The sequence below is a fragment of the Furipterus horrens genome, unplaced genomic scaffold (genome assembly GCF_987537825.1).
Source record: "Furipterus horrens unplaced genomic scaffold, mFurHor1.1.pri manual_scaffold_4, whole genome shotgun sequence".
NCBI lineage: Eukaryota > Metazoa > Chordata > Mammalia > Chiroptera > Furipteridae > Furipterus > Furipterus horrens.
Window position 1 is genome coordinate 3,607,680 of NW_028327174.1, and position 27,585 is coordinate 3,635,264.

Below are 27,585 nucleotides of genomic sequence, written 5' to 3' on the forward strand. Positions count from 1 at the left end.
TCCCCCACATTTGAAAGAGATCCCCAAGCGTCCTCCAGCAACAATCACTAAAAGCAGGTAGAACACACCACGCCACCGTCTCCCCAAGCCCTACCAGCCAAAGTCTGGGCCGTGAGGAAGAGGACTGTGGGCTCCTGCCTTGTTCTTGGTGGGTGGGGAGAGGAGGGGCTTCCCCACACCTGTCCATGAGTGGGCCCCAAGAGAGCCACATGTACAGCTGGGGACCGGGGATCTGCCCGGAGCCTGTGAGAGGAGAGAGGGGCTGTCTGCACCCCCAGGTCTAGGCTATCCCTAGGAGTCCCCAACAACAGGAAGTACCCACCAAATGAGGACACCGGGTGGCCAGAGCTGGGGAATGGTGGCTGGGCGGGCAGCACTGGGGACAAGTCCCTCAGAGGGCACCTCCTCCCCCAGGTGCACCTCACAGGCCTGCCTTGTACTGCATGCAGAAAGCCGGGGCTTCTCTCTGCAGATAAATGTACCCCCCCACACACACACACACACCACAGACACGCAACTTTACACACCCAACTTCCAGGGAATCTTAGGGTCAGAGAGACCTGGGTTAGAAAGGGTCTACCTCTTACATCCGTGTGACCTAGGGCAAGTGGCTTAGCTTCTCTCTATGCCTCAGTTCCCCCGTCTGTAAAATGGGGACAATAATACATCCCCCTCAACAGGGCTGTTGAAAGAATTAGATCAGTTTTTCCATGTATGGTGCCTGGTTCCTAGTAAGTACTCAGTGCACTGAAGCTGCCAACATCATCCCCATCATCATTATCCCTGTTCCATCATCATCCTCACCATCACCACCACCATCATCACCATTGTCACACCCCCACCACCCCCATCTCCCCCACCATCCCCATCATCACCATCACCATCATCACATCACGACACCATCATCACATCACGACACCATCATCACCATCACCATCATCACCATCACTGTTATCACCACCACCATCACCACCACCATCATCATCACCATCATCACCATCACCACCACCATCATCACCATTGTAACCAGCCCCACCAACCCCATCATCACCATCATCACCGCCATTACCATCACCATCACCATCATCACCATTACCACTACCATCACCATCATCATCATCACCATCACCATCACCATCATCACATCACGACATCATCACCACCATCACCATCATCATCACCATCACCATTATGACCATTCCCATCATCATCACCGTCATCACCACCACCATCACCATCATCACCAGGAGCATGCGGCCAGAAGGTGGGGACCAGGGAAGCAGGAGAGACGGACTGGACCCCTCGGGGTGGTGTCACAAGGCCAGGAAAAGCCTTCAGTGCCCCCTGTACGACATCCGTCTACCCCGGCTTCTGCTGGGGGAAGAGGAGACACAGGATGGTGCCCATCCTTCCTCAGTGGCGGCAGCCCTAGGCTCTCCCAGTGCCCTGTGCTAGGTCACTCCGCCCCTGTCCAGCAAGGGCCTCTGGGGCCAGAGGTGAAGCGCAAGGCTGCCCGGGGTTCCAGGCCAGGGCTCACAGGGCCCGCCATCCAAGCAGCGGGGGCCCGCCTGCCCCTCACTGCCCCCACCCACCTTGGGGCAGCTGTGGTCTGAGACCTGTGACATCCCAACGCAGTGCCGGGTGCCACAGGACTCACGGTCCCCATGCCCAGTGCGGCCCGGCGCCTGGCCCCAGCCTCACTACCCGAGGGCCCAGAGCCCTGCTGTCGGCCCCGCATCCAGGACACGCAGATCCCCAGGGACGCCAGATGAATCAGAATTCCAACCGCTCGATGGAGGCGGCTTTACGTCCTGAATTTCTGTCTTTCTGTTCTAAAGTAACCATTGGAATAATTTTCTTACAGAATGATAGTTGCCATGACAACCAGAGCAAATTTTCCTTTTCTGAAACAGATGTCTCATTTAGCTGAAAATTAGAATGTGAACAAACCCATGAGAAAAATTAATTCAAACTTTAACAGAGCGCTGAATACAATGTAATCTCTCAGAGGTTAACTAAGCCCTTAACAGTTTTTTTGTGCACTTACGGTAACCTTCCAATCCAGCCTAATTAAGCCCGCTTAGCCGATATAAACGACCTCCTCACGGCCAGTCATTAACCGCGCCCCCCCACAAGCGGGAATTCCGGGTTCCCCTGCGGCAGAGGTGGGTGGTGCTCGTCTCCAGAAAATGGCTGGCGCACAGCACCTGCCCTGCTTTGTCTCCCCAAGTAAGGCGCACACACCTGGGCAAGGGGACGCACCCAGGCCTCCTACAGTTAGCCTGGGGTATGGCCACCCCATTTCTGGGGGCCTAGCGTGCCCTTGGTGGGGCGGGCCCAGTGGTACTCCCTGGCCAGGGTCTGATGACCAGAGAGTGGAGGGTGTGGGGCGCCCTCAGTGGGACACCAAGGGATACCTGCACACACGAGCTGCCTCCCCTCACACCTACCCCAGGGAGGCAGCTGCCATCACTGCCCCATTGTACAGATGCACAAACTGAGGTACAGAGATTTACCTGCCCAGGATTACCTGGGGACCAAACGGCACAGCCAGGGCTCACACCCGGGCAGCAGGTTCCAGAGCCTGTGCCCTCGGCTTCCATCCCAGAGTTACGGAAACATGATCAGGAGCCCTGACTCGCCTTCCTCGGCAGACCCTCCACTACCAGCCCATCTCACATCTTAGCTCAGTTCGGTCCTCAGGACAAAGCTGTAGGAAGGTCCCATTAAAGGGACGAGGAAATGGTGACACAGAGAAGGCAAACAATGTGCCTGAGGACACACAGCAGGCAAAAGGGACCTGGACCAGGGTCCTGGCTCCTGCCCCTGTGCCCCGTGGTCAGCTACACAAAGAGGGGCCTGATGGGGTGGCCAGGCCACAGGCTCCCCCTCGTCAGTGGAACTCCCTGCCTCTGAGCAGCTCCTGGCAGTCCCCTGCCAGGTCTCAGCACAGCTTCTGCCTCTGCCTGGCCCCCACGGCTCCTGCTGGACAGGGAGGAAGTGGCCTGCCACGCGGGCTCCTCCCTGCCTCTCACCGGTTGCCCATGTGACTCCTTTACTCCAAAGCCTTACATGGCACTCTGCTCAGATTTCCTGCTGAGTTCACCCCTGTCCCCTGTCAGATACAACAATCTACCTGGTTTCTGCACACCGCCTGGCCGTTCCCCACCTCCAGTGATTGCTTATGGTGTTTCAGCCATCTGAAATGCCCTTCCCAGCCTCTCCTCAGAACCCACCACTGGTTATTTGTTAAGGCCTGGCTCAAGGACCACCTCTTCCAGGAAGCTTCCCCTGATTACCTCCATCCCCCAAGCACAAGTGACCCTCCTCATTCTGAGTGCCGTTCGGCGGCCTCCTCCAGGGCTGGCCCAGGTCAAATCCCTCCTGCCCAACAGGTGGAGCCTAGAAGGGCCTCAGCAAGGGGTTTGTTCAAGGTGTGCATGAATAAATAAAGATGAAATGAACCCGCATCTGCTCTACCTGGCAGGCAGGCAGGCAGGTGGGAGCTAAGCATTAACCCTCTCCTTTCTGCACCATCCCGAGTCCCTGGCAGTCACAGCATCCAAAGACCTGCAGCGAGACAAGAACACGAGAACCCTGGCCACCTGCTCAGTGTGCGTGCTCACCCTCCCAGGAGTCGTGTGTCCATTTCACAGGTGAGGCCTCAGAGGCGAAGCCAGACCAGGATGCTCACCCCTCTGCTGCTTCCCAACTCATCTCCCCAGGCAGCCCGCCCACCCCTAGGCCGGGGGCTCTGCGGCCTGCCCGGCAGCTGCCGGCGGCCCCTGAAAGTCCTTTGGGGAAAGAAGGGGCCTGTCGTGGGCCAGGTGTTCTCCCTTCCGCCACCCATTCTACGGGGTGAAGGCTGCAGTTGAGGCGGGCAGTGGCCCGTCTTCCCAACAGCCTGAGCTCTTGGGCCAGGTCCCTTCCCCCGACCAGCCAAATACTCAGCCTGAGCCTCCACCTCTCCGGCCCAGCTCCGATGGAGAGCCCCTTCTCTCTGCATCTCTGGGGCTGGGGGGCCCAAGGGGGAGGCTGAGGGAGCGGCCTCCGTAACAGGGGTGCCAGCTCCGTCCACCCTGGGGCTCCAGCAAGGGGGCAGGGCCACCCGGAGCTGGCACCTCCTCCCAGGACGCTCAGTCACACACCCTACAGCGGGCACACACTTCAGGCGAGTCCACCCAAGGCCAGAGGAACGGAAGAACGGGCCCTTTGTCATTCCTAATTAATTTCCCCCACCCTGGCGACTGCGGAATCCTCCCTCTTTTGTTTCCCTGGGACTGAGCGGCGGGAGAGGCAGATGATGCTAGGAACGTTCATCTCAGGGAGAATGGTGTGCGTGTGTGCCGAGGGGCCTCTGGGAAGAGAACCTGTGAAGTCAGGAAAGATGTGGACAGGGAAGGGGGCAAAGAGAGATCATGTGTGTGTGTGTGAGAGAGAGAAAAACATGTGTGTAAGTGTATGAGAGTATATGAATGTGCGGGGAAGGTGTTTATGTGCATGCATGTGCGTGTGCACGGTGCATGTGCGCCTGTGCCTGGTTATATGGTTGTGTTGTGTTCTGTGTGACTGTGTACATATGTGTGGTTGTATGGTGCAAGTACATGTGTGTCGCGGTGTGGTATATGTGCATGTGTGCCGTTGTGTTGTGTGTGCATGTGTGTGGTTGTGTGGCGTGTGTACGTCGTGTGTGTCTGTGTCATTGCATGGTGTGTGTATGCATGCAGAGCAGGGGACCAGAGATGCGGACAACTCAAGTCGGAGCCTCTGGGAAGCGGCGAGGACAGTGACTGGGACAACTGTCACGTCCACAGGCAGACCCTGAGCTCCTGCAGGAACAGGTTTAAAATGCCCAGGTGGCTCAGCTCCTGCCGCCACCCCGTCCAAGGGGCCGCCGTGTGCACAGGGGTTAGGCTCCCGCGAGAGCCCACCCAGCCTGGTCCCGGGGCCGCCCAGCCCCCGCTCCGCACTGCCGCAGACTCGTCTCCCCGGCCCCTGCTCTGGGCAGCGTGGCCGTGAGCTGCAGAGCCCCGGCGTGATGGGACCACCGTGCGTGAATGTCTCCCGCGTGCTGAGCCATGTGCACGCGTGACCTCCTTACATCCAAAGAACAACCCTACAAAGAAGTCATTGTCATTTCACAGGAAGCCAAGATTCTGAACCAGGGTCCCGGCTGGGACCTGCCCCAGGCTGTGGTGGGGTCCAGCCTTGCGCCCCCCTGACAGGGCTCCGGCCCCCAGGCACCCGGGCACCCCCGCCCAGGCCCACGGGCCTGCCCTGCCCCGGAGGCAGCCACGCTGAGAACCCCGCAAGGGCCCGGCAGCCACTTCTCAAAGTTTAATGTCTCAGCAGGTTTAGATTCCTTCTTGCAAAATACCAGAAGTAATTAGACCAGATGGACGAGCTGCGTGCCAATGTCCCTCCCTCCCTCCTTCCTTTTTTTGTAAAAAATCAAGACTGCTTTCAGTTAAACGGGAACAAAAAATGCCTCCAAACCCATACATGAATGCGGGATGTATACGCAATTTTTTTTAACACTTGGGATTCTGTAACAGCTGAGCTCTGCATCTCCTGCGGTTGGTTCCCGCCCCCTCCCGCTAAGCTGCTCCGCAAAGGCTCCGTGCCCAGCCTGCCCCTGCGGGGACCAGAGGTGGCTTCCCTGGGCCCTGGAAAGTCACGGCGCTCTGCGACAGTGACAACACAGACGCATGGGCCCAGTGAGGCGTCCTTGCCAGACTGGCTTGGGGGTGCTGTGATAGGGCCTCTGCAGATGGTGGGAGGGAACCAAACCCAGGGGTGGGGGTGTCCAGCCTCCAGCCTGGGGGGCGACAGACAGCACGCTAAGCCAGGTGGTGGCCCGGTCAGGCCCTGCTTTAGACCGACCAGCACTGCGGAGGAGGAAGGCACCGGCGGGCAAGAGACCTCAGAGCGACTCAGACAAAAAGAGCAGGCAGGCCAGGCCCCAGTTTTCGCCCCATCCCCACGGCCGACGTCTCTTCGTTCGTTCATCCCTTCATTCGACAGCTCTTTCTTATGACGGGCCAGACACAGTGCTGGGCACTGGAGTGAGGCCCACACAGAAAAGGAGAGACTCGGTGCCTGCTCTCATGGAGGCTCCATGTTCTCGTAGGAAAAAGACGCCTGAAAAAAATCACCTGTCGGGGCAACGGAGGCCACGTGGCCGGAGCCAAGGGGGTGCAGGAGCAGGAGCGAGGCCGGACCAAGACGCCACGTGAGGCAAACAGGGCGGGACAGAGAGCGCAGGAAGGACAGGCTTTCTGCACCTGGTGCCGGGCAGGTGGGCGCCAAGGTGCAAGAACCCCAAACAGGACCCCTGCCTCACACCATCAATACGGTCACTGCCGGTGGGTCCAACACCTCAGTATCCAACGCCGAGTCCTGGAAGGTGGGAGGGAAACCTCTTCGTGGCTTCAGGAGATAGAAGGGTTCTTTAAAAGGACACAAAAAGCGCTTGGCACGGAGAAACACACAAACATATGACTCCCCCAACATGGAGAACTTCTGGCCATCAGAAGCCACCGCTGAGGGAGGGACAGGCAGGTCCCAGAGGAGGAAAAGCTGCCTGTCACATCACACCTGACAAGGTCTCCTATTCCGATACAGAAAGTGTCTCTGTGAGCCAATAAGAAAAGACAGTCCAGTTACTGTTTTTAAACGGGCCAAAGACCTGAGCACCTTGCAAAGGAAGAAACCCCCGTGGCCAGCACGGGGTTCTCGACCTCACGGGTCATCAAGGAGACGCAGGTGGGAGCCGCGCTGAGACCCAGTGCTGGCAGGAAAGCGGGCGCGACCACCACAGAAGCAGCTCAGCATTTGCGCCCAAGGGCTGCGCCGGCCCGGGCGTGTGTGAGTGTGTGCACTGCCCATATGCTCACGGGCAGTCATCTGTGGGCGCGAGGAGGTGTGTACGGGACGCTCACAGCGATCTTACTCGTAACAGCCCAAAGCGAGCTAGAGCGGGTGACCTGACTGTGGTACGTGCAGGCGGTGAAGCCCTAAACAGCACTCGCAGGGAGCGGATTACGACGGCACGTGACAGCGTGGGAGCATCTTAAAAATGTAACATTGAGCCTAAAGAGCAGACGATACGACACACACTTCATGGGTCCAGTTTTGTATAAAGTTCACAGAACAGGCAGAAGCCGATCCCTGGCGTGGGGCGGCAGGAGAAATACAGCGAGCCCCACTGCACTTGGACCTCAGCTAAACAACAAATGCTTTTTTTTTGTATAAGTATACCCCTGATATGGCAGGGGACATACTCATATTAAAAATTCTTCTCTCTCTGCCTCACCTGCTGCTGCAGGAAGGGGCTGGTAAGGGTGGCCGGTCACCGGGGCCACTGCGAGGACGGAATGAGAAGAGGCCGGTTCAGGGTCCGAGCAAAGGCTGGTAAGCGCAGGTGGCGGCAGTTATGGGCTCGGGTGGCAGAGACAGGCCTGATTTCCGTGTCTCCGGGGCCCTGCAGGGGCCTGGGCACATGATGGCCACCATGGGCCTTAGAGTGTGTGTCCCAACAAAAAGTCACTCCACCAGACCCCCGGTCTCCCGAGCACAGCACCTCTTGGTGGTATCAGAAGAAAGGCCAGTCGTGGCCACGGTGAGTCTGCTCTCATTCCCCCCTCCCCAGCTTGCTTTGGTGAGGCCTCAGTGTCAAAGCCAGTGTGGTCACACTGCTGCCCCCGCCCCAGGTTTAGTGCGAAGAGACTCCCCCAGGGAAGTGCCCCCGCCTCCCTCTGCTGACAGGGCGATCATCAGGAGCAGGCCATGGAACTGAGGCCTCAAAGGGGGAGGGCCTAGGAGGACACTGGCCCAATCACAGTGGATCTCTACTTGTATGCCCCTTGTGACAGGCTGCTCACTACTCCTCAGTCCATGTGGCTTCTCCTCTGGGCTCCTGCCTGTGGGACAGTCTTCCCACACTGATAAGACACTGCCTGTTGTCACTGCCCCTGTGTCCCTGCTCTGCCTTCCAGGGCCACACAGCACACGTCTGCTCCGCCTTGCCCACATGTCCCAGAAGCCACTGAGATTAGGTCACTCCGGGTTAGTGGTTTGTTTGACCCCTGTCCTGCCTGCTGCTGTAATTATGCTTCCAAAGTTGGAGAGAACACCTCCTGTACTCTACGTGTTGGCCAACGTATTAAGGGCCAAGGGGGAGCAGGCAAACCCTGAACATCTGAACTGAATAATAATCACAACAAGCCTTCCCCTCCGTTTACCCCCAAGGAGCCTCCATATGCCAGGCAGCCGGTGCTGGGGCCGAGCGCACCAGCCTCAACCTCCAGAGACAGCTGGGGGGTTGCACAGCCCCCATACCAGGCAGAGGCAACAGGTGGGCCAGGGGGTTCGTCTGCCATGAATATCTTTCGGGGACTGGTTAACGTGTGGCTTCACCTGGGGACACCACAGAGAGGATCCCAGCTGCACAGTGCCCGATGGGAGACCGGGACTTGCGAAGGTCAGACACGGAGGGAGAGGCGGAGCGTCCCTGGTGCGTCTGGGCCCAAGCACTTGACTGAGCCAGCCCTGCCCCTCCAAGCACTGTGTCCCTTCCAGGCCTCAGGTGTGACGTGCTGGATTCCCACAGGTCGATGACACAGATCTGCAGGCAGAGGGAGCTGCGACTCACTGAGATCTCCCCTGGCTGTCACCCCCTCCCTGGCCCTGTGTAACCCCAGCTCCGGCGGCTTCTACTCCGCCGCTCCCACCGAATCAAGGAATTGGCCTCTGACCCCTCTGCAACCACCCTCTGGAGAGGGGCACTGTCACTCCCATTTTGTAGGAGAGGAAACTGAGGCACAGAGAGGTTAAGTGACTTGCCTAGGGTCACACATCCCTTAAGAGGTGAGGCCAAGATGTGAGCCGAGGACATTTGGTTCCAAAGCCACGCTGTTAAGCTCCACAAACTATAACTCTTCAAAGGTGGGGGGCGGTTATGTGTGTGCGGGGTGTTCTCGGGGAGACAGGTTACTGAAAATTACTGGGCAAGAAATCCAGGCCAGACTCCCTGGTCTGGTACCTGAGGCCCCCACATCTGATCCTCTAGACCAGCGGTTCTCAACCTTGCTAATGCCGCGACCCTGTAATACAGTTCCTCATGCTGGGGTGACCCCCAACCATAAAATTATTTTTGTTGCTACTTCATAACTGTAATTTTGTACTGTTATGAATATCTGACATGTGGGATGTATTTTCATTGTTACAAGTTGAACATAATTAAAGCATAGTGATGAATCACAGAAACAATATGTAATTATATGTGTGTTTTCTGATGGTCTTAGGCGACCCCAGTGAAAGGTCGTTCAACCCCCAAAGGGGTCGTGACCCACAGGCTGAGAACCGCTGCTCTAGACCCTCTGCCCCCAGCTCCTCCACTTCCTCACTTGCATCTTGCACCCCACACCGTGCCTCAGGCTCAGCCCACCTCCAAGCCTTTGCTCACGCTGCCCCCCTTCTAGAATGCCCTCCTGGCTTTCCTCCTGATCAGACTTCTCCCCGGGCCTGGGCTCTGCCGGCCGCCAGGCGGGCTCGGGAGCCTCCCCTCCTCTGCTGTCCTTGGCGCTGAGCTCCTCACATACTCAAGTGCCCCCTGGTCCTCTCTGGGACCTTCCAGGCTGCAGGGCGGGTTCACAGAGACCCTGCACGTGGCGAGGACCCAAGAGATGACAGCAGGTGCCTCCTGGGGCTCAGGAAAGAGGGGAGAGGCCAGCCTTGCCCTCTGCTCCGTGGGGAGGCCTTGGCAGCGCGGGACCAGGCCCTAAACCTGCCCACAGCCTCAGCGGGTCGGCATGCAGGGTCACCCAGGGCAGCACGGGGGTCCCCTGAAGTACCTGCACCCACACAGACCCCGTGTCCTCCCAAATCACCCCTCAGCACCCCCGTGTGCGTTGCCCCGGCCACGGCACAGCCTCAGGCTGTTACCCGCCCTCTAGACCCTCCTCCTCCCTCATGGCTCAGATCCCCCAGGGAGCACACATGGCCCGTCCCTGCTGTGCATGGCACCCTCCTCGCCCACCAGCACTGGGCACCCTATGGCCATTGCCAGCGTGGCCTCCAAGGGCCAGTCTGTCCTCACAGGGCTGAGTAAGGATAGAGACAGTGCTTATGGAGACGTTCGTCCAGGGCCTGGCTCACTGTCATTGCTCAGGAGTGAGTTGATGCCACCACCCCCATCATCAGCATCATCAGCATCATCACCACCATCATTATCACCATCACCAACACCATCACCACCATCATCACCGCCATCATCACCGCCATCATCACCATCATCATCACTATCATAATCACCATCATCACCATCACCATCACCATCATCATCACCATCATCATCACCATCATCATCACCATCATCACCATTATATCACCATCATCACCATCATCATCATCACAACCACCACATCATCAGCTGGGCTCCCATGGGCACAATGACCATCACACAGGACAATCATGACCCATTCTCACCTTGATCACCCAGCCAGGTGAGGCCTGATCACTGTGTCCCCAACAGACAATAAGGACTTGAGGTGCACTTGCAATTTAAACAGCTGGCTCCCTTGTGCCTGCCCACTCAGCCTCAGCTCCTTGAGTCTCCCCGCATGGCCTCACGTTCACCATGGTCTGGACGGCGCCGGCACACTCACCACGGGGAGCCATAGATCCGGAAGCCCCGCACGGTGACCTCCGAGTCCTGCAGGTAGATGCAGTTGGTCAGCAGTGACTGCACATTCTCGTAGTTCTCCGGCTTCAGCTTCGACACGGACGGGAAGTAGTAAAAGTCCTGCTTAATGAGGTCGGCCATGAACTCCTGGTCGAAGGTCAGCTCGTGGTTGCCAGCGATCACGATCTTGTACTCATAGGGGAGGCTGCCTGCAGGGACAGACAGACAGACAGACACACTGTGTGCCTCTGTGGGCCTACCTGCACATGTATGTTGTTTGGCAAAATGTTTTAGTTCCTTTAAATTTGAATTTGTTGCCAACATAAAAAATTCAAGAGATTCCCAATAAAATGTCATTCTGCTTTCTAAAAATCAATCAATCAGTTTTAAAATCTGACAATCCTGGCCCAGTCACATGCTGAGTATCTGTGTCTCCCTCAGACAGGATGCGGATATCAGTGTGCACAGTCTCCACCTGTCCCCAGCACTCACACCCAGCCCACTTCACTCACACCAGGGCACTGCCCTCCCTGCGGGCGCTGCAGTCCCTAGAGACATGACGGGAACGCACGGGGTCACGCCCCTTGGGGCTTCCAAGCAGGTGAGGGGGACCGCTCTCCAAGCCCCATGCACCTCCCCACCTTGCCTACGGCTCTGGGTCTGGCCAGTAGATCTGTTGGCTTCTGCCATCTCCCAGCAGGTCAGGCAAATGAGGCCCCTGACAGCACCCCAGGGTGACACGGTGCAAAGGAGCCATCTACAGCAATGCTCAGACTGCCACCGGGGAGGGAAGAGGCCTGCCTGGGCCTGAGCATCTGGGGCAAGGTCACAGAGGGCACAGAGAGAAGACAGCCACTTCCTGGACTCCGCGGAGCGGCCGGCCACCTGGGTAACCAGCCGGGCCCTCCAGCCCCGACAGAACCTTCCAGGTGGGCTGTCATCTCCACCCTGTAGCCTGGGAAACGGGCCCTGTGGTCAGCAACCTGCCTGCGGCCCACAGCAGGTGACTGATGAGGCAATGCTGGACGCAGGTCCGGTGGACCCCACACGTGGCTGCCAAACCAAAGCCAGGTGTGGGGACCCCTCACGGAGCCCCTCGCCACACAACCGACTGCCTTCGGGCTCTGATTGTTCCCACTGCACGGCACGCGCCCACCCCACTCTGAGGGCCGCCCCCAGCTGGGGGTGCCGGAGCCGCACTAATGCATTTATGTCACGTCCAGGACTGGGGACGTTACTTAAGCAAATTGGCAAATTACTCCAACTGTACAGTGTCATTATTTCCGAAGCCTCTGTCTCCCGGGGACCGGGGAGTGAGCAGGAAGCTGTCAGCTGTGCCTTGTTCCTCCCATCTCCACAGAGGAGGGCAGCTGAGTTCTTCCCTCCCAAGGCAGGGGGGCGGGAGGCAGGGCAAGGCTTCTGTACATAAAGGCAAGTGGGGGGCAGGAGCCACAATCCATCCACAGGACACCCTCCAACATTGTCTAGTCCCTCCCAGAACGGCGGGGGCCACACGGCTTGGAGACAGGAGACTTGTCTGTTTGTGGACACAAACTTGCCCTTCTGAGGCGGAGGTCCAGCCACAGACATGTCTGTCTAGATGTCCACTTGGACGTGGCAGCTCCCAGCTGTGCGTGACTTTCACAGACACCGGAGGATGACTATCCCCATTTTATATCTGGGGGAACTGACGCCCAGAGAGGTTGTCTAAGGTTACACAAATCGAACCACAGGGGGCCATGAACGCTTGATGATTTTTGTGGCTTGGCCTCGTCAAACTCACCCCGAAGGGGCGCTCCGAGCCCTCAGCGGGCAGACAGATGGCGGACGGATGGACGATGAGTAGTTGCAGCATGGATGGACGGGTGGAAGACGGATGGACAAAAGGATGGGTGGATGGAAGATGGATAGTGGGTGGATGGATGATGGATGGACGGACGATGGATGATGGATGGACGGGGAAACTGATGGACAGAGATGTATGGATTAGGGATAGATGAATGAACAGAGACAGAGATGGGAGCATTTATACATCAGTCTGTCCAGAGAGCTCTGTCTCCTTGACAACAGCTGACCTCTGTCTCCCTGGACCCCCCTTTCCCCGAGCTGAGCTGGCAGAGCACGTTTCCAGACCTCCCTCCTTGGTCCAGGACCCTGACCGTCCATCTCTGGATCCTCTCCCGTTGGGTCTGCTCTCTGGCCGGCGGGGCTAGAGGAGCCAGAGCTGAGGCTCGAGTGTGGCCTGACTGTCACAGAGCAGAGCCGCAGTTCTTGTGCTGCTACTTTGCTGTCACAGCCAAAGGCAGCATCAGTTTCAGGAGCCCAAGTCACCCTGCAGCTCTTGCCGACCTGACTACAGATAAAATGCCCGACGACAGGTCGTCACAGGCTTCCTCCTTAGCTTCAGCACCCCTCCTGCATCCGGGCGGTGAGTGGGGCTGTCTGGGGACCTCAGTGACTGATTCGCAGGGACTTTGTGGGTGAAAAAGAGAGATGGATACAAGTTCTTCTACCCAATGTCGCACGTAGAGGAGTTACTGTCCCCTCTGCCCCTCCTTGCTACTGTCCTTCCAGCAGCCGAGAAGAGGGCTCCCCAGTGTCCAGGCGGGAGCACCAGGCCTGCCAATGGGCCGGGAGAGGGGTGTTCTCCAAGTAGGTGTGAAAGAGAGGAGACAGTGTCTACCCTGGGGACTCAAAAGTACTATCACTCTGTGGATCAAGGACAGGTGCCATGCGGGGAAACCAGAAGAAAGCCTGTCTGAAGGCCCCTGCCCCCAGGCTGGACACCGTGGGCAGCAGCTCCGGTGTATGGCCAGATGTGCTGGCTTGGTGGGGCTCAGAGAGGGGACACACAGAGGGGTCCAAGTGCCTCTTCTCACCCACCTCCCATCATCAGCCCATCAGAAGCACAGAATCCAGTCAGCCTGTCCCCAAATCCCAGTAGGCCAGAAACTTGCCTTCTTCCCTGAAGCCAGGCCCTGTGGTAAAGCACACCCCCCTCCTCTGATACACATCCAGACCCCCATTCAGCTGCCCACACACTGTGATGGAGCGGATCCCTGCTCAGACCCAGGCCAAGGCATTGTCGGGGACACACCGATAACCAAGATGCGGTCATGAGGTCAGTACCAAGCGACACGCAGAGGTTCCATTCCACACCCTCACTGCACAGAGGAGGAAACTGGAGCTCAGAGAGGGGAAGGGGTTTGCCTGAGGTCACACAGCAACACAGTGTAGAGCAGGGACTTGAACCCTGGCCTCCTACCTCGGGAGCGCTGGACAGCGGCCACAGCAGCCTGGGGAGGGGGTGGGGTAACAAGCCCGTGAATAGGGGACTGGAAAGATATAGGATATTTGGAAAGACTGATGCAGCATCCTGAGGGACAGGTTAGGTGCTGCGCCAGGCGGGCCTTGCTGGGGGGGGGCAGCATGCCCTGGGTCTCCGAGGAAACCAGCCCTGCCTCCCCCTGCTGTGCAGGGCTGGGGGGCACTGCTATGCATTTCTCTTCTGCACAATAACGTTCAGGCTATTTTCCCAAAATGCTCCTTTTCTTCTTAGCCCGATTATGTGAGAGCTGGGCATTTGCTAGCCGCAAGTTCTTGGTGGGAATAAGGTGTTTGTCCCCAGGGCACTGAGGGCAACCACAGGTTTGCACCTGCTGTGTCTGTCCAACGCAAAGCGCATCCCCGTGCGGCTCCCACATGGCAGTCATGGCGTTCGGGCCACAGAGGGACACAAATGAAAACCCTGCTATGTGTGCTTCCAAGACCCATCTCCCTCCGAAAGGTTACAATTCTTCATCGCCAGCACCCACGCATCCCATTTAACAGGAAGTGCTGCCTCCAAACTGCATAATCTATTAAATTCAACAAGATACGCACAAGCGTCTCTATAATCTGTGCCGCTGCAGAGCGGCATGCCAAGCCCGGCAGAGTGACAGCATTCTCTAAACGCAGTGACAATCAGGAAAATGCCTGCTTACAACTTCTTCCGCCCATTCCTGCTGCGCAGAGCACAGCAGAGCGGGTGGCGTAAAGAGCCGGCATAACGATCTCTGATTGCATTTTTAGTGTGTCTCTGGCAGTTCTGTGTTTAAACACTTGCCGGTGTCTGAGGGATTCACATTAGCACGCGTCCTGGGACGGTGCGGGGTCTAGAATCACATGGGGATGGCACCAGCTCCATGACCCTGCCTCAAGCCGCCCACCGGGTCTTGGCACAGGTTGGGCACACCAATGCCCATGATGGAGTCACACACGGGGGACACAGGCCAGGGATGCCAGCAGAGAGGGTTGTGTGTGTAGCCTGAACAGGAGGGAGGGATCTGAGGCCAGTGCCGCTGATGGCTGGGGCAGGGGGACGGGGACGCGGCGCGTGGGCTGGGCCTGCAGAATCTGCTTCTCGCTGCTCTGTCGACAGCAGGAACCTGTGCCAGGCACTGTGATGAGTGACTTACAACTGATGCTTCCAGACACGCCTGGGAAGCAGGGGCCGTTCACCCCACCCCACGGAGGAGAGGCCATGAGAGAGCAGTTTGGGGTGTGCACCGTGGAGCCTGGAGACCGACTCCCCGCTCTGCCTCCTCCTGCTCTGTGGCCAGGAGTGAAACCCTCCTTCTCTGAGCCTCCATGGCCTCATCTGGGAAACAGACTGTTGAGGGTCCTTCCCAGGTTCTGGGGAGTCCCCGCCTTGCACGCACACTGCAGACGCGGGAACACTGGTGCCAGAAGCACGTTTATACCTACGGGGCCTAGAAACAGGAGGCGCGCAGGCCACAGGGGAAGCCACTCCAGACAGCGGGCAGATGGAGTGATGGGAACACGTGGGCGAGAGCCTGTGCTGTGGTTTCCAAGGGCAGGAGTCCAGGCAAGAAGGCTTGGGATGGCCAGTCTGCATAATGTTGGCGGACAGAGAGGGGGAGGGCGCAGGGGCTGTCCCTGGTCGTCTGCTCCCTGGCCCTGGGGTGCCCAGGGCAGGGTGGGGTGGCCGGAGTGTGAGAGCGCCATGGGGAGCGGGCAGCGCTCTGGACCGGCTGGTTTGCTTAGGAAAGGCGCTGCGCTCAAAGGCGAGTTCGAGACCCCCTGTCTGACCCTGGGAAGGGCGGTCCCTCCAACGTCAGCAAGGCCCACGAGGTCAAAGCACCAGAATACGGAACGTTAAAGGCACGAGTGTCAAGAGGACTAAAGGCTCTGCTGTGCTCCAGGAAGCTGGCCGGGAAGATGGAGGTGACACAACAGGCATCGGAGGGCCACCTGTCTGGGGCCACACAGCAGCTCCTGGAGTCTATGTCGCCTGCCCAGAGCTGGATGTCCAGATGTCCCCTGCGGGACAGATGCAGCCTGCAGCGGCAGATCCCGCCCCCCAGAGCCGCAGGCGGCCCTGTCACTCGACCCCGCCCAGGCCCCGCCCAGGCCCCCCGCCCAGGCCCGCCAGGCCCGCCAGCCCCGCCCCCAAGGCCCCGCCCAGCCCCCAGAAGCCCCGCCCAGGCCCCGTCCGGCCCCGCCCCGCCCACGGGCCCTGCGGGAGGCTCTGGATTCACACTTCAGCACTGCTGCCCGTATTTAAAAAGCAAACGCAATTTTTCTTCTGTTCCATCCTAATAGCCAAACTGTTTAATGTTCAAACATTTGCTCTTCCTGGGAAATGTTTTAAAAACACGAACATTGCATCCTAACCCTTTTTAAAGGCTTGTTTCCCTCGCTACTGCAAAGCGCCACTGACTTCAGGCTGAGAGGGACAGCCGAAAGGTTTCTGCCTCAGTCCTCCCCCAAATAAGGCCGCCTGCAGCCAGAAAGATTCCTCAGGACCCTCCCCAGAAGTCACAGCCTGGAATGACACACGCCCTCAAATACGGTCACATGGTCACGACGCACCGCCACTCCTGGCCCTCACCAGGGAGCCAACCTGGGCACCACGAGGTGACGCGCATTAGAGCTCCAGGCCGTGGCGCCCCCTCCACGCTAGGCCCTGTTGGTGCTCTGACCCCGCCTCTCTCCACCCACTACTGATGAGGGTGCACCCACCTCTCCAGGATGCTTAAGGCCTCCTGACTTGGACAAAGGCTGTTCCATCCACCTGGGACCCCCTTCCTGCCCTTCTGTCTGAGTCAACTCCAACTCCACTCACCATGCGTCAGGTGACCCAAGTGCCACCTCCCCCAGGATGCTCTGCATGATCACCCTCTCTTCTCCCCGTCCAGGAGGGGGTGGGGCTTCCCAACACTCCAGATGCCTTAGTGCCCAGAATCGTGAATTGTAAATAATGTATAAAGATCCTGCACAAAGGATGAGGTATCCAAACGACAGTGGAGTTTTTAGTAGCGACCCTGGGAACAAAGAGGAAATGCAGGAATGCCTTCCCAATTCTGGGGGAGAGTGACTTGCAACCCAGAATTCTACACCTAGACAAACTGTCAATTAAGAGCGAGGACAGAATTTTTCTTTCTGACATGCAACTTTGCCAAACACTTATCTCCAGTGGATTCTTTCTCAGGAAGCTACTAGAGGGTGTCTTCCAGCACAATGAGGGGCCAGACCAAGTAAACGGAGCCATGGGATCCTGGAGCCAGGGGCTCCCAGACGGAAGAGAAGCAAAGGGAGAAGACGGTGAAGGGGGGGGGGGTCTCCAGACCACGACTGCACACCGGCCTGGATGTCAACCAGGCCAGCCTCGGGCAGGGGGCGGAGGCTTGGGAAGTACCAGGGAAAATGAGCCAGCCGGTAGCCTAGCACAGGCCAGTTTGCCACTGAGGGGCCTTGAAGCCTGCAGGAGACAAGGATGGACCATGACAGGTACGCAGAAAAACAGCACACAGAACAGCTAACTACTTAGGAACAACACAACTCTGTACAGTGAGTATTTAAGCAAAACCTGTGATGGAACCACAATAAAATGACAGGAGCCCCGGCTGGTGCGGCTCAGTGGCTGGAGCACAACCTGCAAACCAAGGGTCGCCAGTTCAATTCCTGGTCAGGGCACATGCCTGGATTACAGGCCAGTTCCCCACTGGGAGTCATGCAAGAGGCAGCCAATCGATGATTCTCTTGCACATGGATGTTTCTCTCCCTCTCTTTCTCCCTCCCTTTCCCTCACTCTAAAAATAATAAATACAATCTTTAACAAACAAAAAAAAATTTTAAAGGACAGGAGAAAAGATGTGTGTATATAGGTGGAGATTATAAATCTTCATTTTTTGCTGTAAGAAATTAACAAGTAAGATCTAAAATTAAAGAATCAAAAAATAGCAATACAAGATTGTTATTTCAAGACACTGTGGCAATAAAAGCAGCGCCTGCCAGAGCTGCACTTAGAACGGGACTCGGGGCTGGGGGAGGGGCTGGGGAAGGGCTGCGGGCTGTACCATAAGCCTTGTAGCACGTTGGACTCGCTGTGCACATGTATCACCGTACCTCAAACGGAATTTTAATTAAATAAAAAGAAGGCTTCGGGAGACCAGGCGCTCCTCGCCCACTTCCCGAGTCTGTCCAGGGACAGCCTGACCTCTCATGTGCCCTAGAACCAAATGAAACTGGGTCCCCATTAAGACCGATGGAAGGACGGAAGCGGCAGAACGCCTAACCTGAAATAAACCTACACTCTGAGATTCCGAGGCTCTGGTGCTGAGACTCCTCTGGCAGCCAGGCTCAGAGGCAAGTGACCCAGCTCCTCACCCGGGGGGCACAGGTAGCCACCATGACACCACGGGAGTCAGCTGCTGAGAATGAGACGGGATCCCTCGTGCCCAGTTCCACCCGTCACAGAAGTTCCACTCCACGGACACTGTTCTGGCAGGTGAAGACACCGGGGCTCAGTGAGGTTAAGTAACCACACATTGGCCAGCAGAGAGCTGGGGCTCCAGGCCCGGCTCCAAGCCCGGATCCATCAATAGCTGAAGCCCTGACTTCTCTCTCTCTCTGGCACAAAACAAAACGTGTTCGCTACGCCAGAGCTGTTGCATCAGACAGTCCTCAAAAAGGAAAAGGAAAAGAAAAAGAAAATGAATGTTGCCATATACTTGAGTCCTTACAATCTCCCCTGTTACGAGAAACCCTCAATGACTTTGTTTTAAACACAATATTTTGGAAAAGATCTTGTGGCTGTTGTAAACAAGCCTCTAAAGATAATTTTTGAAAGCAATACAGCCCTGGCTTGTGTGGCTCAGTGGACTGAGTGCTGGCCCACAAACCGTAGGGTCGCCGGCTCAATCCCCCGTCAGGGCACAGGCCTGGGTTGCGGGTCAGGTCCCCAGTTGGGGTGCGCGAGAGGCAACCACACACTGATGTTTCTCTCCCTCTCTTTCTCCCTCCCCTTCCCCTCTCTCTAAAAATAAATAAATAAAATATTTAAAATTTTAAAAAAGCAATACAGATGTTAGAACAAATTAAACAAATCCAGCAAAAGTAGATGATATAAAAATAATGCACAGAACAATCAGTTGCATTTCTACACAGGAAAAAATAAACAATCCATAAAGGATATTAAGAAACCAATCCAATTCGTAATAGCAGCACCAAGGAAGTGAAAGATTCACACACTGAAAACTACAAAACATTTGCTCAAAGATTAAAGAAGACACCAATAAATGGAAAGACATCCCATGTTCATGGAGTGGAGGACTCCGTGTGGTGAGGATGTCGGCATACCCGGAGCGATCTACAGAACCAATGCAATCCCTACCAGGATGTTTCTTTCAGAAATAGAAAGTCCGTCCTAAAGTCCACAGCAAATCTCAAGGGACCCTGAATAGCCAAAACAATCTTGAAAAAGGAAAATAAGTTGGAGGATTCATACCTCTTGATTTCAAAACTGTAATTAAAATAGTATGGTGCTGGCATGAAGACAGACATAAAGATCAATGGACTAGAAGAGAAAGTTCAGAAATATACTTTCCCATAGATGGCCAAGTGAATTTCCACAAAGGTGCCAAGACCATTCAATGGGGAAAGAATGGATGGTCTTTTCAAGAGATAGTGCTGGGAAAACAATATCCACATGCAAAAGAATGAAGCTGGACCCTTCTCTTCTACTGTATACAAAGATTAACTCAGGATGGAACAAAGATCTAAAGGTAAGAGCTAAAACTATGAACTATTAAAAGACACAAGGAAAACATAGGGGAAGCTTCCTGACATTGAAGTTGGCAATGATGTCTTGGATACGATACCAACAGCAGCGGCAACAAAAGAAAAAATACGTAGAAATTTAAAGCTTCCATACAGCAAAAGATACCACCCCAGAGTGAAAAGGCAACCCACAGCATGGAAATTTTTTTTTCAAATCATATTTCTAATAATGGGTTAATATCCAGAATATACATATATATTTCTGATAACAGGTTAATATCCAGAATATATACAAAAATATCAAACATAAAAAACAACCCAATATAAAAATGGGCAAAGGACTTGAACAGACATTTCTCCAAAGACGACACACAAATGGCCAGCAAGCACATAAAAAGATGTGCGATATCACTAATCATCAGGAAAAGGGAACTCAAAACGCAATAAGCTGCCACCTCACACCCGTTAGGACGGCTCCTACCCCAAAACAGGGCACAACCAGTGTTGGAGAAATGGGGGCCCTGCGCACTGTTGACGGGAATGTAAAATGGAACGGCCCCTGTGGAAAACAGTGTGGAGGTTACTCAAAACATTAAAAATAGCACCAGCGTATGATCCAGCAATCCCACTTCTGGGCATTCATCCCAAAGAAGTGAAAGCGGGGACCCAAACAAGCTTGTACACTGATGTCCCGCAGCAGCCGTATTGAGAGAGCCGAAAGGTGGGACCCCCCAAGTGTCCGCTGACAGAGGAGCGGATAAGACACCGTGGTCCGCCCACACCGTGGAATGTGGTTCGGACTTAGAAAGGGAGGAAACTCTGACGCCTGCTACAGCACCGGTGAACCTTGGGGACATTATGCTCGGTGACATCAGCCGGCCACAAAAGGACGAGTACTGCGTGAGTCCACCTACATGAGGTGCCTAGGGCAGTAGCATTCATAGAGACACCTGGTAGTGGGTGCCAGGAGGAGGCACCTGCTGGGTGCCGGGGGGTGGGGATGACGAGGAGCTAGTGTTTAATAGGTACAGAGGCTCAGCTTGGCAAGAGGAAACGGGCTCCGGGCAGCAGCGGCGTTGACAGGTGCGCAGCGCCCTGAGTGGGCCTGATGCCACCGGACCGTGCACTTGAAAACGGCGGAACTCGTAAATGTTGCTTATATTTAACTGCAGTTTCCATTTGAAATGAATCGCAGAAGAAGAGAACTGAGGGGCCTGAACTGCAGACAACTGGAATTGTGAGCGGGTAGAACTACACGTCTTAAGGTCCTAAAAATGCTGTTTCTAGAATCTTACAATCCTGAGGGCCAGTCATTCTAATATTGGAAGCAAACAGCTCTAGACTTTTACAAGCTGTCGAGGTTTAGAGGTGGAAATGGACCGAGTGGCCATTGGAGTCTTACCCATCACACGCACCTTATCAAAAAGTTCTCATGGAGAAGCTTCAGGCTTGCTGGAAAGTTCCCGGCACAGCTTCCCGTGGGATCGAGGCCTGGACGGAGGGTGTGCCTGCAGGACCGGAGAACGACCCTCCGTACCCAACAAACACGTCACGGCTGCCTTCTGGCCGCAGACACCCCATGTAAAGGGGAAAAAATTGGCCCAAAGCAATGTCCTTTGCAGCAGCAACTGAGATAAGCATTTGAAAACGATTTACACTAACGATCCCTATTTTAAAAGAAATTTCTTAATGAAGTGTTTTGAAGCTAAAGAAACATGTTGGATGTTAAGATCCACTAAAGGAAAATCATCTTGTCCCCCCTTGTGCGTTCCAGGCATTTGTGCGGTGGGGCTAACAAGAACTGGGCCCCGTAATGGAGGCCGGGAACAGAAGCCACGACCCCGCCCCTTGCCCAGCACCTGGCATGGGAGACACACCCAGGCAGCCCGAGGTCGGCGGTGGCGGTGGGCCCGAGGCATACGGAACGGTCAGCAGCAGCAAGTGTCCCTCTCCCTGACCGCGCACAGTAAGAGGGAGCGATCGCAGAAACGGGTGTCTGGGGTGAAGAGCAGCACCCCACCCCCACCCCCCGGCCATTGGGACAGGAAGAGGACCCCAGACAAGCAAAGGCATGGAGGTGGGGGTGAATAGAGGCAGGCCTGGGAGGGACACCTGAGGTCACACTTGGAGGAGTCTGACTGCCCCGCAAAGGTCTGGACACCACCCAGGACACCGCAGGGAGCCAGTGAAGAGTGTTCACGGGACGGAGGGGGTTGGGGGGAGCACCGTTGGATCAATGGACTGAAAACTTCTTGTGAACACAGACGTGACAAATGTTAGTCTGGAAAGTGACTATTTTGAGAGGTTGGGACGCTACCAAGCAAGCCCAGCCTGTCAGCTCGCAGCCCCCCCTTCGCTGCCGTGGCTGTCAAACCAGCCCAGAATTAGCTCCAAAGGCCTCCCGGCTCAGAACTTCACTGGCATCGCGCGCACTCAGGAAGGTGTGAAATTCTTCTTCTTAAGAGAAATCAAAGACACAAACCTATACGCCTTTTTAAAATCCACTTTTCTTTCAAACAAATTTCTAAGAACTAAATCCTAACTTTTGAATACCCGATTTTAAAAGGAGAAAGGCGCCCTTGGGTGGTACCAATACAAGTGATTGCCGCTCCCCCCAGCTGAGCACGGACTCTGTGCCGGGCACCGAGATGCGCGCACAACACACACGGAAGCTGCACTGAGCATGCACCTATCCTGCGCGGGGCTGTGCGCTGAGCCCGCATCACCCCCTGCCTCCGGGAGCCCCCAATATCAGCCCCCTTTAACAGATGAGGAAACTGAGGCTCAGAGAGAGGACATGCCATGCTCAAGGCCAGAGGGCTGGCAAGCCTAGAGGCAGCACCCAAACCCGAGGGGTCTCGCCAGACCCCCATGCTGACGGCGGATCCAAGTACAGTACTCACTCGGCAGGGGGTAAACTGAGGCACAAGAGGGCTGTGACTTTCTCGAGGCTGCCCAGCAGACACGTGGCTGGCCAGGGCTGGGGAGGGGTCTGCCTGCCCCAAAGGCGGCACCCCGTTTACTGGCCTCTCTCTCACTTTAGGCCAAAATCGAAATAAAGGGGTTGCCTGCTGGTGCCGGCGCTGTCCGCGGTGCTGAAGATGCAGAAGCGCGCCGGACAGACCAGACTCCTGCTTTCGAGGAGGGGGCCTGGCGGTGGGGTGCTGACAATAAAGAATAAGTACCAGGTCTTGTGGGGATGACAGAGGTGGGAAAGATAAAGCCAGGGGAGTGGCACAGGGAGTATCGGGTTGGGGAGCTGATCGATTCCGGGTGGCCCGGGAAGGCCTCTCTGGGACCGTGACATCTGAGAGCCAGGGCCTGGCTGAGCTCTGGGGACACACCCTGCACTGTGCCTCAGCCTCCTCATCTGTACAGCGGGGACGGTATTGCTCAGGACCCAGACAACTTGCTGCGAGGGGGCCGTGAGCAAACCACAGGAGAGTGCCTTTCAACTGCCCAGCGCCGTCCCGAGGAGGCCACGGTCGCTGTGAGGCCTCGGTGGGGACGCGGATGTGAGGCTTTGACACATGGAAGTCCCCATAGCCCATCAGCAACTTGAACATGACTTTGTTTAGTTGGCCCTGACGCTATAAAGCATTACTCCTGGCCATGCCTATCAAAAGTGCCTCGGAAAGGAAGTGTCTGCTAATAGAAAGGGCTGGGTCTCTAGATACACAAGGGAAGTTCCCCCATGAAAAATTAACTTAAAAATTTAATTGAGCATAGACCTTGGGTTAGAATCCCAATTCCACTTCCACTGGCAGAAGGTCCTAGGCAGGCTCCTCTTCGCCTCTCGGAGCTCAGTCCCTCCATCTGTAGGACGACAACGGCGAGGACGTGGCCGGCTGCCCTGGCCCATCAGCCTCCTGTGACTGTTTAGTTTCAGGTTAAATACCATGAAGTACAGCACGGGAGCCAGCGTTTCAGTTACACTGGTCACGTTTCAAGTGGTCAGTTACCCGCAGAAAGCAGGTGGCGACCACATTGGGTCACCAGGGGTCACGCGCGGGCATGTGCACGGGAACAGCACACCCCCCACACCCCGCCAGGGGATTCTCATGCTCCTGGAGTCTGAGAAGGGCTGGCTATGGGGGTTCCGTGGGAGACCGGGTGGGGGGGCACTCCACCGAAGGGGCAGCTCTGTCATAAGGACCATGACAGCAGGGGTCTCTAAAGCCCATGCCGAGTCCAGGTGCAGGAGGCAGGCAGGGGTACGGGGGTGGGGACAGGGGCATCGCGGAGTCTTTCAGACATTTCAGGCATCTGTGGGCACATGAGGACAGAATATTTCAGTTCCATGCCAGCCAGGATTTTCTGGCTTGTTGACTATTCCTGTTTTGGAAAGAAGTCCAGCATGAAAATGACATTTTTAAAAACTCATCCTGGCTTATTTCATATTCAAACACATCTCCCTGCGTTTGAAGAAAAATAGAAAAGAAGCAAACCAGCAAGAACATCTTGTCTCCCCAGCTCTCGAATGACCGACGGGTCCTTTCCCTACCAACCAGCGACCTGCTCCGGTGGGTCCGCCGCCTGGCCAAAGGCACCTCCCGGGCGGAGGCGGGCTCACGGCAGGAAAGCCAGCAAAGTCTCGGGACACTGTGGGTTTAACACCTCATCTCTCACCCGCAACCCCACCGGCGGGGGAGGAAGGCATCGCGTCCGTTGCGCGGCTGAGCCTGAGACCCTGCATCTCACACCTGGGAGGCAAGTGGGGTCTAACTTGGTCACAGCTACCACGTGCCCCTGTCTCCAGCACACCATGGCGTTTTCTTGTTTCTAGGTTTCTCACGTAGGAGTCTCGCTTGCGTTGCTGCCCTCTGCACGCTCAGCATCCAGAACAAGGCGAGAGCTCAGTACATGTTGAAGGAACGAAAGACTGCAAACCAGTCAGGCTGGCAAGTCAAGCTCCAGCCTCAGACCCTCGGTTGGCCTGCCCCTTCGAGCCCGAAGGCCTGTGCCCACCCTTCACTTGTCCAAACAAAGTCCAGATGCCAAGGACCCCTCAAGTACTCGAAGCCCCCCAACCTGGTCCCCCCCTCCCACCTGGCCTCTGCTTCTCCTGTGCACCCCTCAGGCCCTCCATGAAACTCCAGCTCTGTGCTTCCTCGCTGGCACTCAGATGTGCCACCAACTCTCATGACCCAGCTGCGGCCCCTGTTCACATGGCCTCCCCAGACATGGACACGCCAGCTCCCTCCATTCAGGTCTCTGCTCCAGGGTCACCTCAACAGAGGGTCCTGTCCTGTCCCCGTGTCCTGATCGCGCCCCCCTCCCCCCCCAGTATAGCCATCTCCCATGGGCCGTCTGCTGCCTGCTCACAGCTGCGTCCCCAGTGCCCGGAACCATGCCAGCTGCAGAGATGTGCTCAGCAAACACCCACCCAGCCAGCAGTCAGTGCAAACTGGGGAGCAAACCGTGGTGATGACAGCCAGCCCAGGGCAGGGTTAGGAAGAAGTTAGAAGTGAGACGCCAGGTGGCGGCAAGAGGGCCGGGTGGGCGTGTGCCAGGGGACGTCGGGGAAGAGCGGAGATGTTGGCTAATTTTACCCTGACTTAAGTCGGATATGCTTATTAAAAATTTATGAGTAACCACTAAACAAATTGAAAAAGAATATAGAATTTCCAAGCCAGTGGAGGAGAAAAAAAGAAACTTCAATCAATCCAAAAAAAGGCAGAGCGGGGGAGACAGAAACACAGAATGAATGACAGAAGTGGACATGTTTTATATACTGGGGAACCCTAAACCAATATTCACCGTTATTAGTTAAACACAAAAATCTTAACCAAGGGCCTCCTACGCAGAAACGACCAGGATGCACATCTGGTCCTCAGGGTCCTCACAGCAGAAGGAGACGGACATCAAACAAGCTGCAGGGATGAGCCAGTCAGAGGGGCTGGCCCATTTCCTCCTCCTAATACTCAGAGTCATTTGCCAAATGCATCTCCCTTTTCACTTTGGCCCCCAGGAAGCTCAGCCTTCATTTCCAGCTCACTAAACCCGGTGGGCCCTAAGTGCTGACATTCTAGGCCCTCCCTTTGAGCTGCTCTAATTTCTATTTTTAATTGGCTTTTAATCTATCATCAACCCTGTACCATTTTCCTATTCTTATTGTTTCTATAAACCATCTCAAATCCTTGGGCACAAAATGGGACGTAAATAAGGAGGTAAAAGATCCAAACAAATAACAAAACACACAAAATGAAACAAACTGTACAGAGAGCTCAGAGTTTTCAGAAAAATGCATCGCTACCTCATTTAAATATTTAATTGTTTTTAAAAATTTAAGCTGGCCAGAGGTTTTTAAAATGATGATCTTTAAAAACTTAAAAAAAAAAAAAAAAAACCCACGGCAGAAGATGCTGGAAACATGCACTGTCACAGCCTTCCACTCCAGCAGATCTCATCTCATTTCCAAAGCCATTCTGTCCCCCATAGGTAATTAGCACTCACGCACACCGTCGAGGTTTATACCTTAACATGAAAGTATTGTAATTATGGCTGACCAAAATTGCGTGACTGCAACTGAAGAGTTCTAGACTTTTTATTCGAAGTTAATTTTCGCCTCCGTAGCCCCTAACACACGCTTCGGCTTTGCAAGGAATTTTGTTATGAAAAATCCAGAAAATTAATTTTTTTAAGTGAAAACCAAACCTCTGGTGCACTGTTCACCCATATTTTGCCTGAACGTCAATCCCTCCCGCTGGACGGCCCTTGTCACCAGTCACTGTGGCCGCAGTGACCGCACATGACCAAGCCCGCTGGACGCCGGCAGCCTCTGAGTGGAGGGTTGGAGTGATATGGAGCCCAGAGCCAAAAAAACCACTTCTGTTTTAAATATTCGATCTCGAGTCCTTAGGAGAATCGTGTGTTTCTGGAAGTGTCTGACTCCGGCCGTTGTACCCAGCGAATGAGCCAATGAAACAGAATCCACTTTGGGGTTACTGTGCACATTTGCTGTCTACAGTAAGCTCTTAAAAAGAAAAAAAATGATGGCTGGGCATTTTGATTGAAGTGACCACATCCCAAAGCATGTCTTTTCTTTCTTCATTCACGTGCTGGGGGCCTGCCTCTGCCAGGCCACGGCTGGACGGCAGGTCAGGGGTCTGCTTGCCCTCCGCCTGCCTCCCATCAGCAAATCCTGCGGATTTCTCCTCCAAACTGTGGCTCTCGGTCCCCTTGGCCACCTCCAGGGGCCTTGCCTCTTGGTGACACCTGCAGCAGCCCCGCCAGGTGCCCCATACCTGCCCCCCGGCCTGCTGCAGCCCAGCTCCACGGTCAGCCCATGTCCCTCCCCTGCCTCACTGCCCCCTAGAGGCCTCTTTAACACCCAGAATAAGATCCAAGTCCTCACCCCGCTGCTCAGTCTCTGACACCAAGCCAGTGAACAAAGTAGCCCCCCAGCAACCCCAAGACATGTGTTGACGGGGATGAGTGGGGCCCCTCCACTGTCTCCAGCAGTCACAGCCAGAGGGAGAGGTGAACCCCCCGCCCTCCCGAGGGCTCCCCAAGGCCAGGAGAGCAGGAATGTTAGCTGGGAGCTCAGTTCACACATGGTCCAAACCGGCACCCACATTTTATGGATGTGGACACTCTGTGGGAGAAGCTAGGTCCCCTGGCTGGTGAGCGGCGAAGCCAGGAGTGGCCCCAGGAACCACCGGCTAAGTGCTCCATTCACTGCTCTCAGAATTTCCAACCCCAGGTCATTGGGGGTGCCCGGCATTTCGGCCATCCCCACCCCACCCACCCGCCTGGGCCAGGAGAGAGAAAGGTCCCTGCTCAGGACACCCAGAGCGGCCCACTTCAGGCCTGAGCTGTGCCGGTGCGGCCCCATG

General features: G+C 55.8%; 1 protein-coding gene across 1 annotated transcript in view; it reads right to left on the reverse strand.

The window, feature by feature from the left end:
- The window catches only part of MPPED1 (metallophosphoesterase domain containing 1), a 50,610-nt gene that overhangs the window by 7,684 nt on the left and 15,341 nt on the right, over positions 1 to 27,585 (reverse strand). Inside the window, exon 3 of the mRNA XM_090275315.1 lies at positions 10,668 to 10,893. Coding sequence (XP_090131441.1) covers positions 10,668 to 10,893 — 226 coding nt within the window. The remainder of the gene's footprint in view (positions 1 to 10,667; positions 10,894 to 27,585) is intronic.